Raw genomic sequence first — 14,574 nt, forward strand, 5'->3', positions numbered from 1 at the left:
ATCCATACGCGTTCGCCACACACTGTGCATGCACAAAAGCATTAACAGATCGACAGGCACTCCCTCTGGTTCCGCGCATGGCAGGAAGCGTATTCCGAAAGCACTTAACGGCAATTCCTTTTTAAGGCTACGTTTTAGAATATCCCACAAAAACACTGCGTCATGACAGTCCAAAAAGATATGCTCAATCGTCTCCGGTTTTTTGCATATAAAGCAATTCACAGACCAAGGTACAAAAATGCCTTTGCTTTGCAGCCACGGTTTCACTGGGAGAGTGCCTGTATGTAGTTGAAAAAAGAAAGATTTAACAGAAGCTCTTACCGGCATTCGTTTAACTCTCTTAAGAACATCTCGTTCTGAACCTAAAACAAATACTGTACGATACAACGGTACAGGCAAGAATACATCAACAAGATCTTTGTACAACTTCTTACTAGTAACAACGGCCAAATATTCACTGGAAAATCTTGCTTTTAGTATTCGGAAAGACGCGACCACTTCACGCAAAAAAGCACTTAAAGGCATTGGCCCCGTATACATGGACGACACTACATAATCAGGCAATGAATCACGCAGTCTAGCTTGAATCATTGTTCTCAGAAAAGCATCCTTTTGATCACGCAAAAAAAGAAACCTGCTTACAATCTGTTTTAGGAACAAATGTGACAACCCCAGCCCCCCATTCAACACTCTATGGAACAGATTACTACGACTTGTACGTTCCCATGTTGAGGCCCAAATGAACATCGCAAATACTCTATGTAGCTTTTGCACAGACATCCTCGTCAGACACAACGCTTGCATCACATAAAAGATTTCCGCGACTAAAAACAAATTACACACTGTGGCTCTTGCAAACATTGAAAATTTATGCCCTCCCCATTTGCCGGTCTGGGTTTTCATTCGCACTACTTCATTGTCCCAATATTCTTTGCTATCTCGATAATGTTCGAGGGGGACACCTAGGTAGGTGCCTGGAGTTACTGCCCATTGCATGTTACAAAAAGTCTCGGGCTTGTATTGCCAATTCCCATGCCAAAAACCAAGACACTTGTTCCAGTTAATAGCACTTCCACTTGCAGTACAAAATTTTACAGCCTCTTGTACAACTGCTTTAACACTGTCATGGTCCGTACAAAACACTGCTACATCATCAGCATATGCTAAAACTCGAACTTCAGTTTTATGAAAAGTGTAACCCCGAATGTTTGGGCTCTTCAGCAGCCGCAAACAAAAGGGCTCGAGGTAGAGGGCGAAAAGCAGGGGGGATAAAGGGCAGCCTTGTCTCACAGACGACAGCGCAGGAATACCATCACTTAACTGCCTATTAATTATCAGCTTCGCTATACAACCATTGTACATCATTTTAACACCTTCTGTAATAACAGTTCCAACATTGATATGGTCTAGGATCAAGAACAGAACTTCGTGTACGACTTTATCGAACGCCTTGTGGAGATCTAATTGCAACATGGCCACGCGCCCATACATTCCGTCACAGCATTCGAGGGCAGTTCTAGCTGTGTGAACATTGGTAAAGATTGACCTGCCTTTTATGCCGCATGTCTGATGTGGCCCTACAAGTGACTTAATAACACTTTGAAGGCGTCGAGCTAAAATCTTCATGAATATCTTATAGTCCACGTTTGTTAGACTGATGGGACGGTATGATTCAACAGACTGTAACTTAATCGGATCAGTCGTTTTAGGAATTAGTACTACGTGGGACGCTCGGAAGGATGGAGGACTTGTTTTCGTTTCATAGAATTCGCTAATCAGTCTTTCAAGTGCGACTGCCATTTCAGTTCTAAAGGCTTTATATAGAGATGCACCGAGACCGTCTGGCCCAGGTGACTTGTTTGAACTAAGCTCCAGAATCGCTGATTCAATTTCCTCAGCCGTAATACTGGCTTCTAGAGCGCGCACAAGGTCATCCTCTAATCTCGGCATCAGCGATAGGAATTCTGTTCTGAAGTAGTCAGTGTCCGGAGTATTAAGGCTGAAAATATCTGTGTAATGTTCAACGAATGCCTGTTTGATTATTTCTCTTCGATTTGTGATTTCGTTTTGATAGCATATTTCCGTTATCTCTTTCGACAAAGCGTGCCTTTTTTCATCACTGAGCGCGCGTTTGGTAGGCGTCTCTCCGGACCACAGCTTCTCGTTACGCGCCCTTATCACTGCGCCACGGTACATTTCTTCGTCTATTGCCTCGAGCTTAGTTTTAGTCTCTTTAATTTCCCTTGTGAACAATCCCGGCTCGTAGCACTCCGTACTTAGCATAAAATCTAGGGCACTCTGCAGCTCTTTAACTCGTTGTTTTTCTTTTCGCCGGAGCGCACATGACCTATCAATAGCGGCTATTTTAATATCACATTTGAACTGCTCCCATACTTGCATAAAACTTCCGGAGTTACTTCGCAGCATGTTCGCTATATAATCCTTGACTTTAGTCACGTACTCTTCATCTTCCAGTAATTTATCATTAAACTTCCACAAGTCCCAATTAAATTTCGCAGCTATTCTCTTCGTACCGATTGTAACCATGACTAGGCAGTGATCACTAAAAGAGACATAGATCGTCTGGTAGTCAGAACATAACAGCGAACATTCGACAGGAACATATATACGGTCCAATCTAGCATCACTGCCTCCCTGAAAGTGAGTGTACATTGCCCGGCCTTCATGCGTCGATATCAAGCCTACATCTTCAAGGTCGTGCTCACCTACAATTTCGGACAGTAACTCGGCGCTCCGATCTCGAAAGGAACGGCTTGCTGTCCTATCCTCTGGTCTACAGACGCAATTGAAATCACCAAGCAAGATCACCCGCCTTCCAGTAAGCAGGACAGGCTTCACCTGTCGGAAGAAACTCTCCCTTTCAGCAATTGCATTCGGAGCGTATACACACACAGCTCTCCAAGCCACTCCATTCGATTCAAAATCACACATTACAAGGCGCCCACTTTCACACGAGAACACAGTATCAACAGCCCCAATAACATTTCTTAAAAAAATAATGCATCGACCCGCTCTTCCAACAGCATGACATACGCAAACGCTGTATCTGCTACGATAGACCGCTACCATTCTGTCTGTTTGTTCTTCGTCTTCAATTTTAGTTTCCTGAACCGCGAGCAAATCTATTTCGTTTTCTAGCAGAAGGCGGTTCAGTTGCAGTTGCCTTCTACGCGCCGACAGGCCCCTTACATTAAGCGTAGCAACACGTAAGCTGGACGTGAGGTTGGTAGCCATCTAAGGAAAAGGGAGACGCCGATCAGACTACTCACACATCAAACAGGGTGAAACCATATCCATTAAGGCGTTTGAGCTTAGTACTGACCCGATCAAAGACCGGGCTTCAACCGTTGTGGCAAAGGTAGCCTCCGCTAAGGCGGAGGGAGAGCAGACGCAGTACTGCGTTCCGGTGGCAATTTCGGTTTGGGCTTGAACGGTCCACGGCGCGTTGAAGGTGCCTTCGGCGGAGGCTCCTCGCCGCGTTCACCGACCAATCTCGGTTCCTGAATATCCGAATCCTCGTGAGCCCGCTTCACTGGTACACTTGACGCGGCGGGCATCTCGGTATCGGCGTCTTCCTGGTTGTCGCCCTGCTGCCCAGTCGTAACCAGGCTTACAGCTGTCGCGCTATCCGCTTTTTCCGGAAGGAACGCTGGCTTTGATGCGACGGCCGGCTGGGTTTGGTCCTTACCGGCTTCGCTGGTATCTGCAAGGGGTGCGGGTGCGGTTTCCTTGGATGTTGACTCCTTGATGGCATCATCTCCCTCACTTCCGTGGGTTGCTTCAACCGCGTCTGCTTCATCCATGATGTGTTCGGCCACTTCATCATTTCGTGCCTGGCCCGTAACATTAGCGTAGCTACGCACGCACTGGCTCTCATCGTGGCCGAAACGCCGGCATAGCCCGCAGCGTGGCACCCGACACTCACGGCGTATATGTCCTTTTCCACGGCACCGAAGGCAGAGCGGAGCCCTGCCAGGAACATGGACGAGAGCAACGTCCTCACCAACACGCAACTGATGGGGCAAGTCCTCGATGGTAACACCCACCTTCAGTTTCAGTGTAACCGACCGTGTTGTTGAAGCCTTGTCAACGCAGCCTTTAACCCTCCATTTATCGCGGGTTATTTCAGTCACTTTTCCGAACGCTGCTAATGCCACTCGCACGTCGTCGTCTTGCACACCGCGGAGCAGCCAAAACAGCTTCAGCCTGACACCTCGGTTGGTCGGGTCAATAACCACGCAGCGGTGGTCTTTCACATTGAAAGCTTCGGCCTGCAGAATCTTTGCCTTCGCTCCTTCGCTGTTGAAAGTAACAGCCCACAGGTGGTTCATCTGATATGCCCCAAGGGCAACCACATCCGGCAGCAATGAGAGACGCGCTAGGGCGTCGCGAAAATGCTCGACACGATATGGCCTGGCGGTGACATCACCATGCAAAAATACTGTGTTCAAAACACTCGAACCTGATGGCAGATGAGGAACAACCATTTCATAATCCTGGGCAGGCATTTCAGTGCTCCTGATACCGCGACCCGGCTGGGCCGCTACTCAGCCACGAGTTCGATGCTTCAAAGCGGTACAAAAGCGTCTCTAGTGAATGCGGTGTCGCCTTAGAAACGAGCTGTTTCGTGCGTCGCTTGCTCAGGCGCACATTTCGTTGCCGCGCCGAACGCTGCGTTGCTCGACGCTCACCGCGTCCGATGCGGGGCGCGTAGTCGCTGTGCCGTAGCCCATTGACGGGTCGACGGGAACGCTGTCGCGTTCCACTCTTGAAGGCGAAGCTTAAGCGCCCTCCAATTTTTTTTTTCTTGTTCGTGAACGAACGGTACGAGATCGGCCAGATCGTGTCGGGAACCCATCTGTAAAGCAAAGGTGGTGCTGGGCTTTTCAGGATCAGGATCTGCGTCGGAAGAAGTACAGTGCCTGACTATACCAGCCGTACCAACAAGGTGAGCGCATTGAAGGCGTGACTTACTACATCTCAGTATTTCCATAGCCTTTCTCTCTGCAAAGAAAATTGTGTGAATACAACTTCACGTTCACTAAACTCGAGCACGTCAACGTTTCTTATAACGCTTAACAATCAAGTGTCAAGAGGCGCTATTATAAATAAAAATATATAATTAGCGTAACCACAAATATTTTGCCTGACTAGTGTCAGTTATGCTACCTGACAAAAATGCAACATGGGTTACTTGGAGCATATCCAGTGAAGGATCGCACACGGAACACGTTACGAATAAAATACCGGACGTGCGTCGCCTCACCAATTGGAGATAATATGAAAATACCGCGAACGCATCTGCGTCTTAAACAATATGCGTGCGCATTCGAGGCTGCTTTCACTCGAAATTTCGGTCACTACAGATGGATCATGTACGCTTTTAAGTCCAGAATCAAAGCACTGAAATCTGTCTTGACGTATTGCGCCTTCTTGCCATATAGTCGCTGGTGAAAATTTGTCCGCAGCTACCCACTTTGGCGTCCCGTACATGGCCGTAGGCGTTTCGTTATTATACGCGATAATTTATAGCTGCTACAAAAAGGAAGCACACATTACGGTTTTTCATGCTTCATTCTAATTGAAGGGCATGGAGGCCTATTCGACGAAAAGCTGCTAGCCGTGCTTGCCATAGGCCATTATATAATTGAAGCCGGACATTTTCAAACGAAAAGAATTAGAAAGACATGACTAGGCTGGGCCTAGAATTATTTTCGGTTACCAAATAAGAAATTGTTGAGCCTGCAGTTCCAACAGTGAGAGCATTTTCGAAGATTACGACCAAACCCAAAGCCCATAAGGATATTATGCAAAGTTCTGTGCAGTCTAGTGTCGTAAGTTTGTGAGTTCCAATTACTGCGTTTAGCCTTCTTCGGAAACTTCACCCTCTTTACGGTACGTTTATTTGTCTATTGGTTTGTTATTGCGCTTTTGACCTCTTTCTCGCTAATTTTGGTCAACGGATATTCTGAGGCTTAAGTGTAACTTCAGGCTGCTGTGCTGAGGGGACAGGGCTCGCTATAAACTTTCAGGCGAACTTGTGTCACTGAGTTTCATCAGTGAGTGTCGCCGCTCATCAATGAACCTATTTCACGCCAACTAGGCTGAATGGGTGGTTCTAGCGTCTCGGTGTCTTGGTCCTAACCTGCGGTACTGGTGACCAGCAGTTCTTACGCACTTGTATCTTGCTGCCGGCCCTGGTGACTTGGTGACCAGTTCAAGCGGCTTGGTGTCTTGTCACCCACCCTGCAGTCCTAAAGCCCCTTAAACTTCGTAAAGTAGCGCCACGGTTTGAAGAATGCCGCCTCCTCCTCGCGCGCTCTGGCCGAGGCCGCCGCCGCGTCGCTATTGGCGTAATAGCATCACGTGGGCCCTCGCGCCTTGCTTCAGCGCCATTTTCGCTCGAGAACCGTCTACGGAGTGGCGAGGAGCGCATGTTGGCGCCGTTGCTATGCTCGAGCAGTGTGGGTGGCGCCAGGGACGAGGAGGGAGCGTGAAAGAGAGTAGAAACGAGGAGGAGTGAAGGCGGAGGAGGAGAGTGTCGCTACTTTACGAAGTTTGAGGGGCTTTATGCAGACCTGGTAAGCACCTGTTCTCCAGATGCCTGGTGTATTGTTGCCCGTGCTATGGACGTTGTTGCCAGCTATTAAAGTATTCTGGCGTCTTGCTTCCCGCACTGGGGACCTTGTGGTCAGCGGCACTTGAGGTGACGTGCCCGCCCTGTGGTCCTGGTGGCCAGATGTTCTTGCGTACCTGTATTTTGCTGCCGGCCCTGTGGAGCTCGCGGCCAGTTCAAGTTCGGTAATGTCAACTTGGTGGCCACCATAAGGGGCCTGGTGTCTTGCTACGCACCCTGCAGACCTGGTAAGCACCTGTTCTCCAGATGCCCGGTGTATTGTTGCCCGTGCTGTGGACGTTGTTACCAGCTCTTAAAGTATTCTGGCGTCTTGCTTCCCGCACTGGGGACCTGGTGGTCAGCGGTTCTAGAGGTGACTTGCCCTGCCGGCGGTCCTGGTGTCCAGATGTTCTTGCGTACCTGTATTTTGCTGCCGGTTCTGTGGAGGTCGTGGCCAGATAAAGTCCGGCTCTGTCAACCTGGTGGCCACCATAATGTGCTTGGTGCCTTCCTACGCACACGGCAGACCTGGTGAGCACCTGTTCTCCAGAGGCCTGGTGTATTGCTATCCCTGCTGTGGATATTGTGGCCAGCTCTTAACGTATTCTGGCGTCTTGCTTCCCACACTGGGGACCTGGTGGTCAGCGGTTCTAAGGGTGACTTGCCTGCCCTGTGGTCCTGGTGGCCAGATGTTCTTGCGTACCTGTATTGCCGGCCCTGTGGAGCTCGTGGCCAGCTAAAGTCCGGCCCTGTCAACCTGGTGTTCACCACGTGGGGTGTGGTGTCTTGCAACGCACCCTGCAAACCTGGTGATCACCTGTCCTTGTGCGCCCTGGTGTATTGTTATCCGAGCAGCAGATGAGGTGAGCACAATCCTTGCGACTGTTTTGATTTCATTACGTTGAAATAACTTTTGGTGTAGCAGTCGCGCTTTTTACTGTAACCGCTTCGTCTTTCGTGCTCGTGAAGTAGGCGTGTCTTGCGTTAGACAAATGTAGTACAGCTGCCTGTTATGTTTAACGCGTTCTAGAATTTGATGTCATGTAGAAATATCTTGTACCTCGCTTTACCTCGCTTTGTTGGTTGCTTATTTGAAGAGAAGCCCTTTAGTAAACGCTATACAACGAACGGCGGTGCGCACAGTAGTTTGATTTCAGCCTACACAAAGAGTATATTTATGCATTGTTTATGCGTATTTCATCGCTCAAAGTGTCGCCAAGACGAACTCTGATGCGACGATCATTGAGGAACGTATGTACGAAGTGCAAGAGATGACCCGTGACGCCTATAACTTGTAACTGGCTGATGATGGCTCTTTGAGACACGTAGTCGTAAGCTTTAGAGACATCCATAAAAACAGCAAGTGTCGACAGGCCGTCCGCACTGTAATGTTCTGTGTGGCTTAGCAGGTCCAGCACATTGTCTTGAGCGCTTAGACGCTGCCGAAACCCAGTCATGCACGATGGTAGTTTTCGACCCTGCTCGACATACCAAGTGAGTCTTGTGCACGCCATCTTCTCCATTAGCTTCGCTGCACACGAGGTCAGTGATACCGGTCTGTATGAGTCCAGAGCTGCAGGATTCTTTCCAGGTTTCAGAACCGGTACCACCCATGCTACCTTCCATAAATGTGGGATAGCCCCACTGGCATAGACTTGGTTGAAAAATGCCAGCAAATCACGCCGCCACAGGGGAGTGTTTTATCTCCCTTATTATTTAACATTGCCATGAGTAGCCTCCCAACAGTACTAAACCATCGAACACCAGTGAAGATATCTATATATGCCGATGATATCTGCATATGGGTCTCCGGCTACCAGCATCGCCGCCTCGCGCGAATAGCCCAGGGAGCAGTAAAAGCAATTCAGGGTCACTTGGCAACGATTGGATTAACACTATCAGCAGAGAAATCATCATTCATACTATTTCCTGGAATGAAAAGAAAATCTACACGCTTGACGCTGACTTTGGACGGATACCAGATTCGACAAGTCACCAACGTCCGATTCCTGGGCGTTACCTTAGACCACAGGCTACACTGGCGCCGCGGCGTTGACCACGTTGTGGCGTCATCGTCACCCAGGCTACATGTGCTCAAGCGAGTCGCTGGCATACGCTGGGGCAACCACCCGACGTCAATGCTACGGCTACATACAGGGTTGGTTACCACTCGAGTCCTGTATCAGCTACCTCTGATGTCACCCTCCGACAGCCAATACGAGCGCTTAGAAGCCATCCACAGAAAAGGTATCCGACTTTGCCTTGGAGTCCCTCAGCCAGCGTCAAACAAGAAAGTGCTCTACGAAGCTGAGTCACGCCCTCTACGACTTCAGGCTTCCGAGGCTCTGATGATCCAGCTACTACGATTGAGTGAGTCTACGCCCGGGAGAGCCCTCTTACGACGTATAGGTAACAGGCCGCGCTCACATTTTTATGCAGCATTGAACACGCTTCGCGTATTAGGATTGCGCTGCTCGAGATCGAGGGAAAGGATAGAACCACCCTGGACATTCGAGGACATCACATGCAACTTAAGTGTACCACGATTGCAATCAAAGAGCTGCATTCCATCTGCAGAAGCCAAGTCATTAGTCCTGGAACACCTGAACACGACTTACCCGAATCACCTACAAGTATTCACAGATGGCTCTGTCAAGGCAGACGAAGACCGCTGTGCAGCTGCATACTACATTCCCTCTCTAAGATATACGTGGTCTGGGCGTCTGGACTGTATAGCCTCGTCGACAGTTGTGGAAGGCGTAGCGATAGCTTCTGCTCTGCGCAAATTAAAGACTTTGCCTCCGCAGAATGTGGTTGTCCTTACGGACTCCAAGGCCGCATTACAACAAGTATACCGTGCTTTGCCATCCCTCAAGTTCCCACGCAAATCCCTAGCCATCGTGAAAGAACTCAACAGCAAAGGCTTCACAGTAAAATTTCAGTGGATTCCCTCCCACATTGGTATCTCAGGAAACGAAAAAGCTGATGCGTTTGCATACGCCGCACTCTATCATCCTCCCAAAATCAAGGCTCCAAAGAGTAACAACGTGCAAAAATCTGAAATTCGAAATCACTTTGCGTCACTTTGGGTTCCACCGCATATGCCCTGCGTAACCAAGAGATTGCACCGAGAGGAAGCCTCACTTCTATATCGTATAAGGACAGGATCTGCTAACACACCGGCCTGGTTATTTAAAACGGGGCGACTCAATTCTCCGAACTGTACGGCATGCAACGAGACAGGAGACATTGAGCACTTTTTGTGGTCCTGCCAGCAATTCCAAGATGAAAGAGACACTCTCCTGAAGAATTTGCAAAACAAGGACCTTCCGCATGCGCGCCTGCAACACCTTCTATTTCCCGAGGGATCAGTGATGGCCCGCAAAGAAACTTCACGTCTCCTTATCGAATTCTTAAGAGACACTGGGTTGATGGACATATGGTGAAACCCATCAGCGGTATTGTGCGAGACGCTCGGGCGGAGCAATTGCCGGCCTTGTTCGCCAGGCTAAACCCGCCTGTTGCTACAATTCACCACCACCACCACCATTGTTTATGCAACAGCTTCACCTCCGACAATTACTGGACTTGTTCTCAACACAGTTCAGATGCTATTCCGAAATACAAACACGAAATCGGGTGGACGCACTGTGTGGCACATCTGCGTAGTGATGTAACCAGGACGAAGGCGATGTGGGATGCTTGTCGAGGAATTCTGACGAAGGTGTGCGCACAGAGAAGTAGGATAGAATTCTAACCCTGTGAATTCAGAGCATATTCGAGGCAGTTCTCATCTTGAGAAAGGGCTCTTCGGCAGATTTGTGTAGACGGTCACCGAGGGCAACGCACCTTCTGCTGTCTCGGGTTATGTGCGTGCAGTCACCGCTTTTTAGAAAAGTGAGAGCAGGGCTGTGTGGATATTCTATTTGACTATGTTATGTTTTGTTCCATGACAAAAAAATTTCGTAAATTGTTGTGACCTTCGCCCAAATGATTTTGACTATAGGTACAATTAAATAGCTCTTGATATGTGCTTCCAGTTGCATCTTATTAGAGAAGTGATAACATGGATCTTGAGAAATTAATATGGGCTTTGTTTTTTTGCGCGATAATTTCGCAGATGCCTGTGTTATATATATAAATAAACGTTACTATATGCGGATTTGCCGACGTACTGATATGTGTGTCCAGTCAAAACTTTTTAGGGAAGTTGGAACATAGCGGTCCTTACAGTCTAACGAGCTACGAGCTTATGTTCTCACCGGGACAAGGAAATTTGGTTAATACGTGTATTCTCCTGAACGAGTGCCAGTATATGTGCATTTCCATAGGTAGGGTTACGCACATGCAATCACCGATTTTTGGAAAATGAGAGCAGGGCTGTGGGATATTCTATTGGGCTATATCATATTTTTTTCGGTGACAAAAGAAATTTGCAAATTTGTATATCTTTCACCCAAGTGATTTGGACTATAGGTACACTTAAAGACGTAGTGATATGTGCTTCCTGTCGCAGATTATTAGAGAAGTGAGAATATGGATGTTTAGACATTCCGATGAGCTCTTGTTTCCTTTTTCCGCGAGGAGTAAATTTGGCAAATGCCTGTATTCTCCACCTAAATAAGGGTCACTATATGCGCATTTGCCGAGGTAGTGATATCTGCGTCCATTTGCAGCTTTTTAGGGAAGTGAGAAGAGGACTGTAGAACCATGTTAATGTGCTATAATTAGTCTTTTTTCCCGCGAAAAGAATTTTTTGTAAATTAGTGTATTCTTCGCTCCAGAAAAAGTAAGTATAAGTTTATTGGAACAGGTAGCGATGTGTTAATCCATTTACAGCTTTTTAGAGAAGTTATAACAAGGTTATGTGGCCATTAAAACTCTTTGGTCTACAAACAATTCTCGAAATTTTGTGTACTCTTCGCCTAAATGAGGGTCAGTCTATATTTATTACCAGTGGTAGCGATATGTGCCTTCAGTTGCAGCTTTTTAGGGAAGTGAGAACAGGACCGTACAGCCGATTTAATAGGCTATCATTTCTTTACTTACGGAAAGCAATTTTTTTAAATAATGTAAATTTGTGCATTCATCGCATAAGCGAGAGTCAGTATATGTTTATTGGTAGAGGTCGCCATATGTTAATCCATTTACACCGTTTCAGAGAAGTTGTAAGAGGGCTGTAAGCACATTATAACGTGCTATTGTGTTATGTTTTGGGTCTACAAAGAATACTCGAAATTCCCTGTATTCTTCGCCTAATTGAGTGTCGCCATATATTTCTTAACAGGGGCAGCGATATGTGCGTCCAGTCGCAGCTTTTTAGGGAAGTTACAGCAGTACTGTACAGACCATTTTAATGGGCCATTATTTGTTCGTTTTTTCATGGAAAAGCAATTTTTGTAAATTAGTTTATACTTCCCTTAAGTGAGAGTCAGGATATGTGCATTGGTTGAGGTAGCGATATATTATTCGACTTACAGCTTTTTAGAGAAGTTATAACAGGGCTGTGTGGCCATTCTAACGGGCTATGTTCTTATGTTTTTGGTGGACAAAAAATTATCGTAACTTCGCATATTCTTCCCCTAAATGATTGTCACTAGGTACTTGCTAGCCGGGGCAGCGATATGTTCGCCCAGTATCAGCATTTTGGGGAAGTGGGAACAGGATTTTACAGGAAGGTAATGCCCTATAATTTCTTTTTTTCCCTGAGAAATGCAATTTTCGTAATACTTTAGTGCATTATTCGCTTCCGTTGAGAGTCAGTATATGTTTATTTGTAGGGCTAGTGATGTGTGACTCCATATAGAGCTTTTCAGAGAAGTTATAAGAGGGCTGTGTGCACATTATAACGTGCTATTGTCTTGTTTTTGGTCTACAAATACTTCTCGTAATTTGATGTATTCTTCGCCTAAGTGAGTGTAACTATGTATTCTTTAGGAGGGGTAGCGATATATGCGGTCAGTTGCAGCTTTTTATGGAAGTGGGAACAGGACTGTACAGCTATTGAAATGGGCTATAATATTTTTTTCCCTGGGAAAGGCAATTTTTGTAAATTAATTTATCCTTCACCTAAGTGATGGTGAGTATATGTGTATTGATAGAGGCAGTGATATATTAGTCCATTTACAAACTTTTCAGAGAAGTTATAAAAGGGCTGTGTGCACATTATATTGTGCTATTGTCTTATGTTCTGTATCTGCAAATAGGTCTTGTAATTTGGTGTATTCTTCGCCTAAATGAGTGTAACTATATATATATATATATATATATATATATATATATATATATATATATATATTAGCAGGGGTAGCGATATATGCGTGCGGACAGTTGTGCAACCTTTTAGGGAAGTGAGAACTGGATTCTAAAGTCAACTTAATGGGCTATAATTTGTTTTTCTTTCGTGCGAAAAGCAATTTTTGTAGAGTGGTATATTCTTCGCTTAAATGAGAATCAGTATGTGTTTTTTGGTAGAAGTAGCCATATGGTAATCCAATTACAGGTTTTCAAAGAACTTATAAGTGGACTGTGTGGACATTATAACGGGCTTTTCTCTTATAATTTTGGTCCACAAACAATACTCAAAATTCCATGTATTCTTCGCCTAAATGAGCGTCAATATATATTTCTTAACAGGGGTAGCGATATGGGCGTCCAGTCGCAGCTTTTTAAGGAAGTGAGAACAGGACTGTACAGCCATTAATATGGGCTATAATTTGTTACTTTATTCCTGCGAACAAAGTTTTTTTAAAAGTGTATTCTTGGCCTGAGTCAGTCAGTACACGTTTATTGGTAGATGTAGCGATATGTTAATCAATTTACAGCTTTTCGGAGAAGTTAATAGAGGGCTGTGTTCGCATTATAGCGGGCTATCGTTTTGTTTTTCGTCTATAAACAGTTCTCGAAATTTTGTGTATTCTTAGTCGAACTGGGTGTAACTATATTTATTAGCAGGGGTAGTGATATGTGCGTCCAGCTGTAGCATTTTAGGGAAGTGAGAACAGGATTCTGCCGCCGTTCTAATGGTCTATAACCTCTTTTTGTTTTTGCCGCGAGAAGCAACTTTTGCAAATTAGTGTATTCCTCACTTAGTTGAGTCACTATATGTGCATTGATAGCGATATTCTAGTCCATTTACAGCTTTTTAGAGAAGTTATAATGGGCTGTGTGGACCTTCTAACGGGCTAGTTTCTTATCTTTTTTGGTCTACAAATAATTCTCAAAACTTTGTGTTTTCTTCGCCTAAATGAGTGTCGCGATGTATTTATTAACAGGAGTAGCGATATGTACGTCCAGTCGCAGCTTTTTAGGGAAATTAGAACAGGACTGTACAGCCATTTACACGAGCTTTAGTTTCTTTTTTCTTTTTTTCGGCGAGAAGCAATTTTTGTAATTTAGTGTATTCTTCGCCTAAGGGAGAGTCAGTATATGTTTATTTGTAGGGGTGGCGATATGTTAATCCAATTACAGCTTTTTAGAGAAGTTATAACAGGGCTGTGTGCACATAACGGGCTGTTGTCTTATGCTTTGGTCGACTTCTCGATGTCTGCCTGTCTGTGTTTATAAACTTCAATTTTCAATAGACTGTGGTGGTGTTTCAGGGTGCCCACAATAGAACTGCAAGGCTTCGCGTCCCCGCCTCTATCACCATGCTTCTGACATATGCTTGCGGTGTCTTTTTCTTTCTTTCTTTTTCTGTTTCAACGGTGCTGTGAACGAACGGTACGGGATCGCCCTGGTCGTTTCGGGAACCATTGTCATTCAAAGGCGATGCTGGCCTTTCGTGCATCGTAACCGCGACCAGCGTGGGTGGCAGCATGGTGACCGACTATAGTAGCCAGACTAGCAAGGTAAGCACATTGACGACGTGACATATTGCATCCTAGCAGTAAAGCCATAGCGGTATTGGCCATCGGCCTTGGTGTTGGGGTTGGCGT

At 46.1% G+C, this 14,574-nt stretch overlaps 2 protein-coding genes across 3 annotated transcripts in view; one reads left to right on the forward strand and one right to left on the reverse strand.

The window, feature by feature from the left end:
• Positions 1 to 4,534, reverse strand: part of LOC135906076 (uncharacterized) — a 73,082-nt gene extending 68,548 nt beyond the window's left edge. Inside the window, exon 1 of the mRNA XM_070524810.1 lies at positions 3,344 to 4,534. Coding sequence (XP_070380911.1) covers positions 3,390 to 4,529 — 1,140 coding nt within the window. The 5' untranslated portion in view covers positions 4,530 to 4,534 and the 3' untranslated portion in view covers positions 3,344 to 3,389. The remainder of the gene's footprint in view (positions 1 to 3,343) is intronic.
• Positions 1 to 14,574, forward strand: part of LOC135906077 (uncharacterized) — a 48,389-nt gene that overhangs the window by 14,033 nt on the left and 19,782 nt on the right. For both annotated transcript variants that reach the window (XM_070524811.1, XM_065437222.2), the window contains exons 3-7: positions 4,912 to 4,969; positions 6,761 to 6,885; positions 7,000 to 7,168; positions 7,283 to 7,500; positions 14,405 to 14,487. In XM_070524811.1, coding sequence (XP_070380912.1) covers positions 4,912 to 4,969; positions 6,761 to 6,885; positions 7,000 to 7,168; positions 7,283 to 7,499 — 569 coding nt within the window. In that variant the 3' untranslated portion in view covers position 7,500; positions 14,405 to 14,487. The remainder of the gene's footprint in view (positions 1 to 4,911; positions 4,970 to 6,760; positions 6,886 to 6,999; positions 7,169 to 7,282; positions 7,501 to 14,404; positions 14,488 to 14,574) is intronic.

This window comes from Dermacentor albipictus, chromosome 9 (assembly GCF_038994185.2).
Source record: "Dermacentor albipictus isolate Rhodes 1998 colony chromosome 9, USDA_Dalb.pri_finalv2, whole genome shotgun sequence".
In the NCBI taxonomy this organism is placed as follows: Eukaryota; Metazoa; Arthropoda; class Arachnida; order Ixodida; family Ixodidae; genus Dermacentor; species Dermacentor albipictus.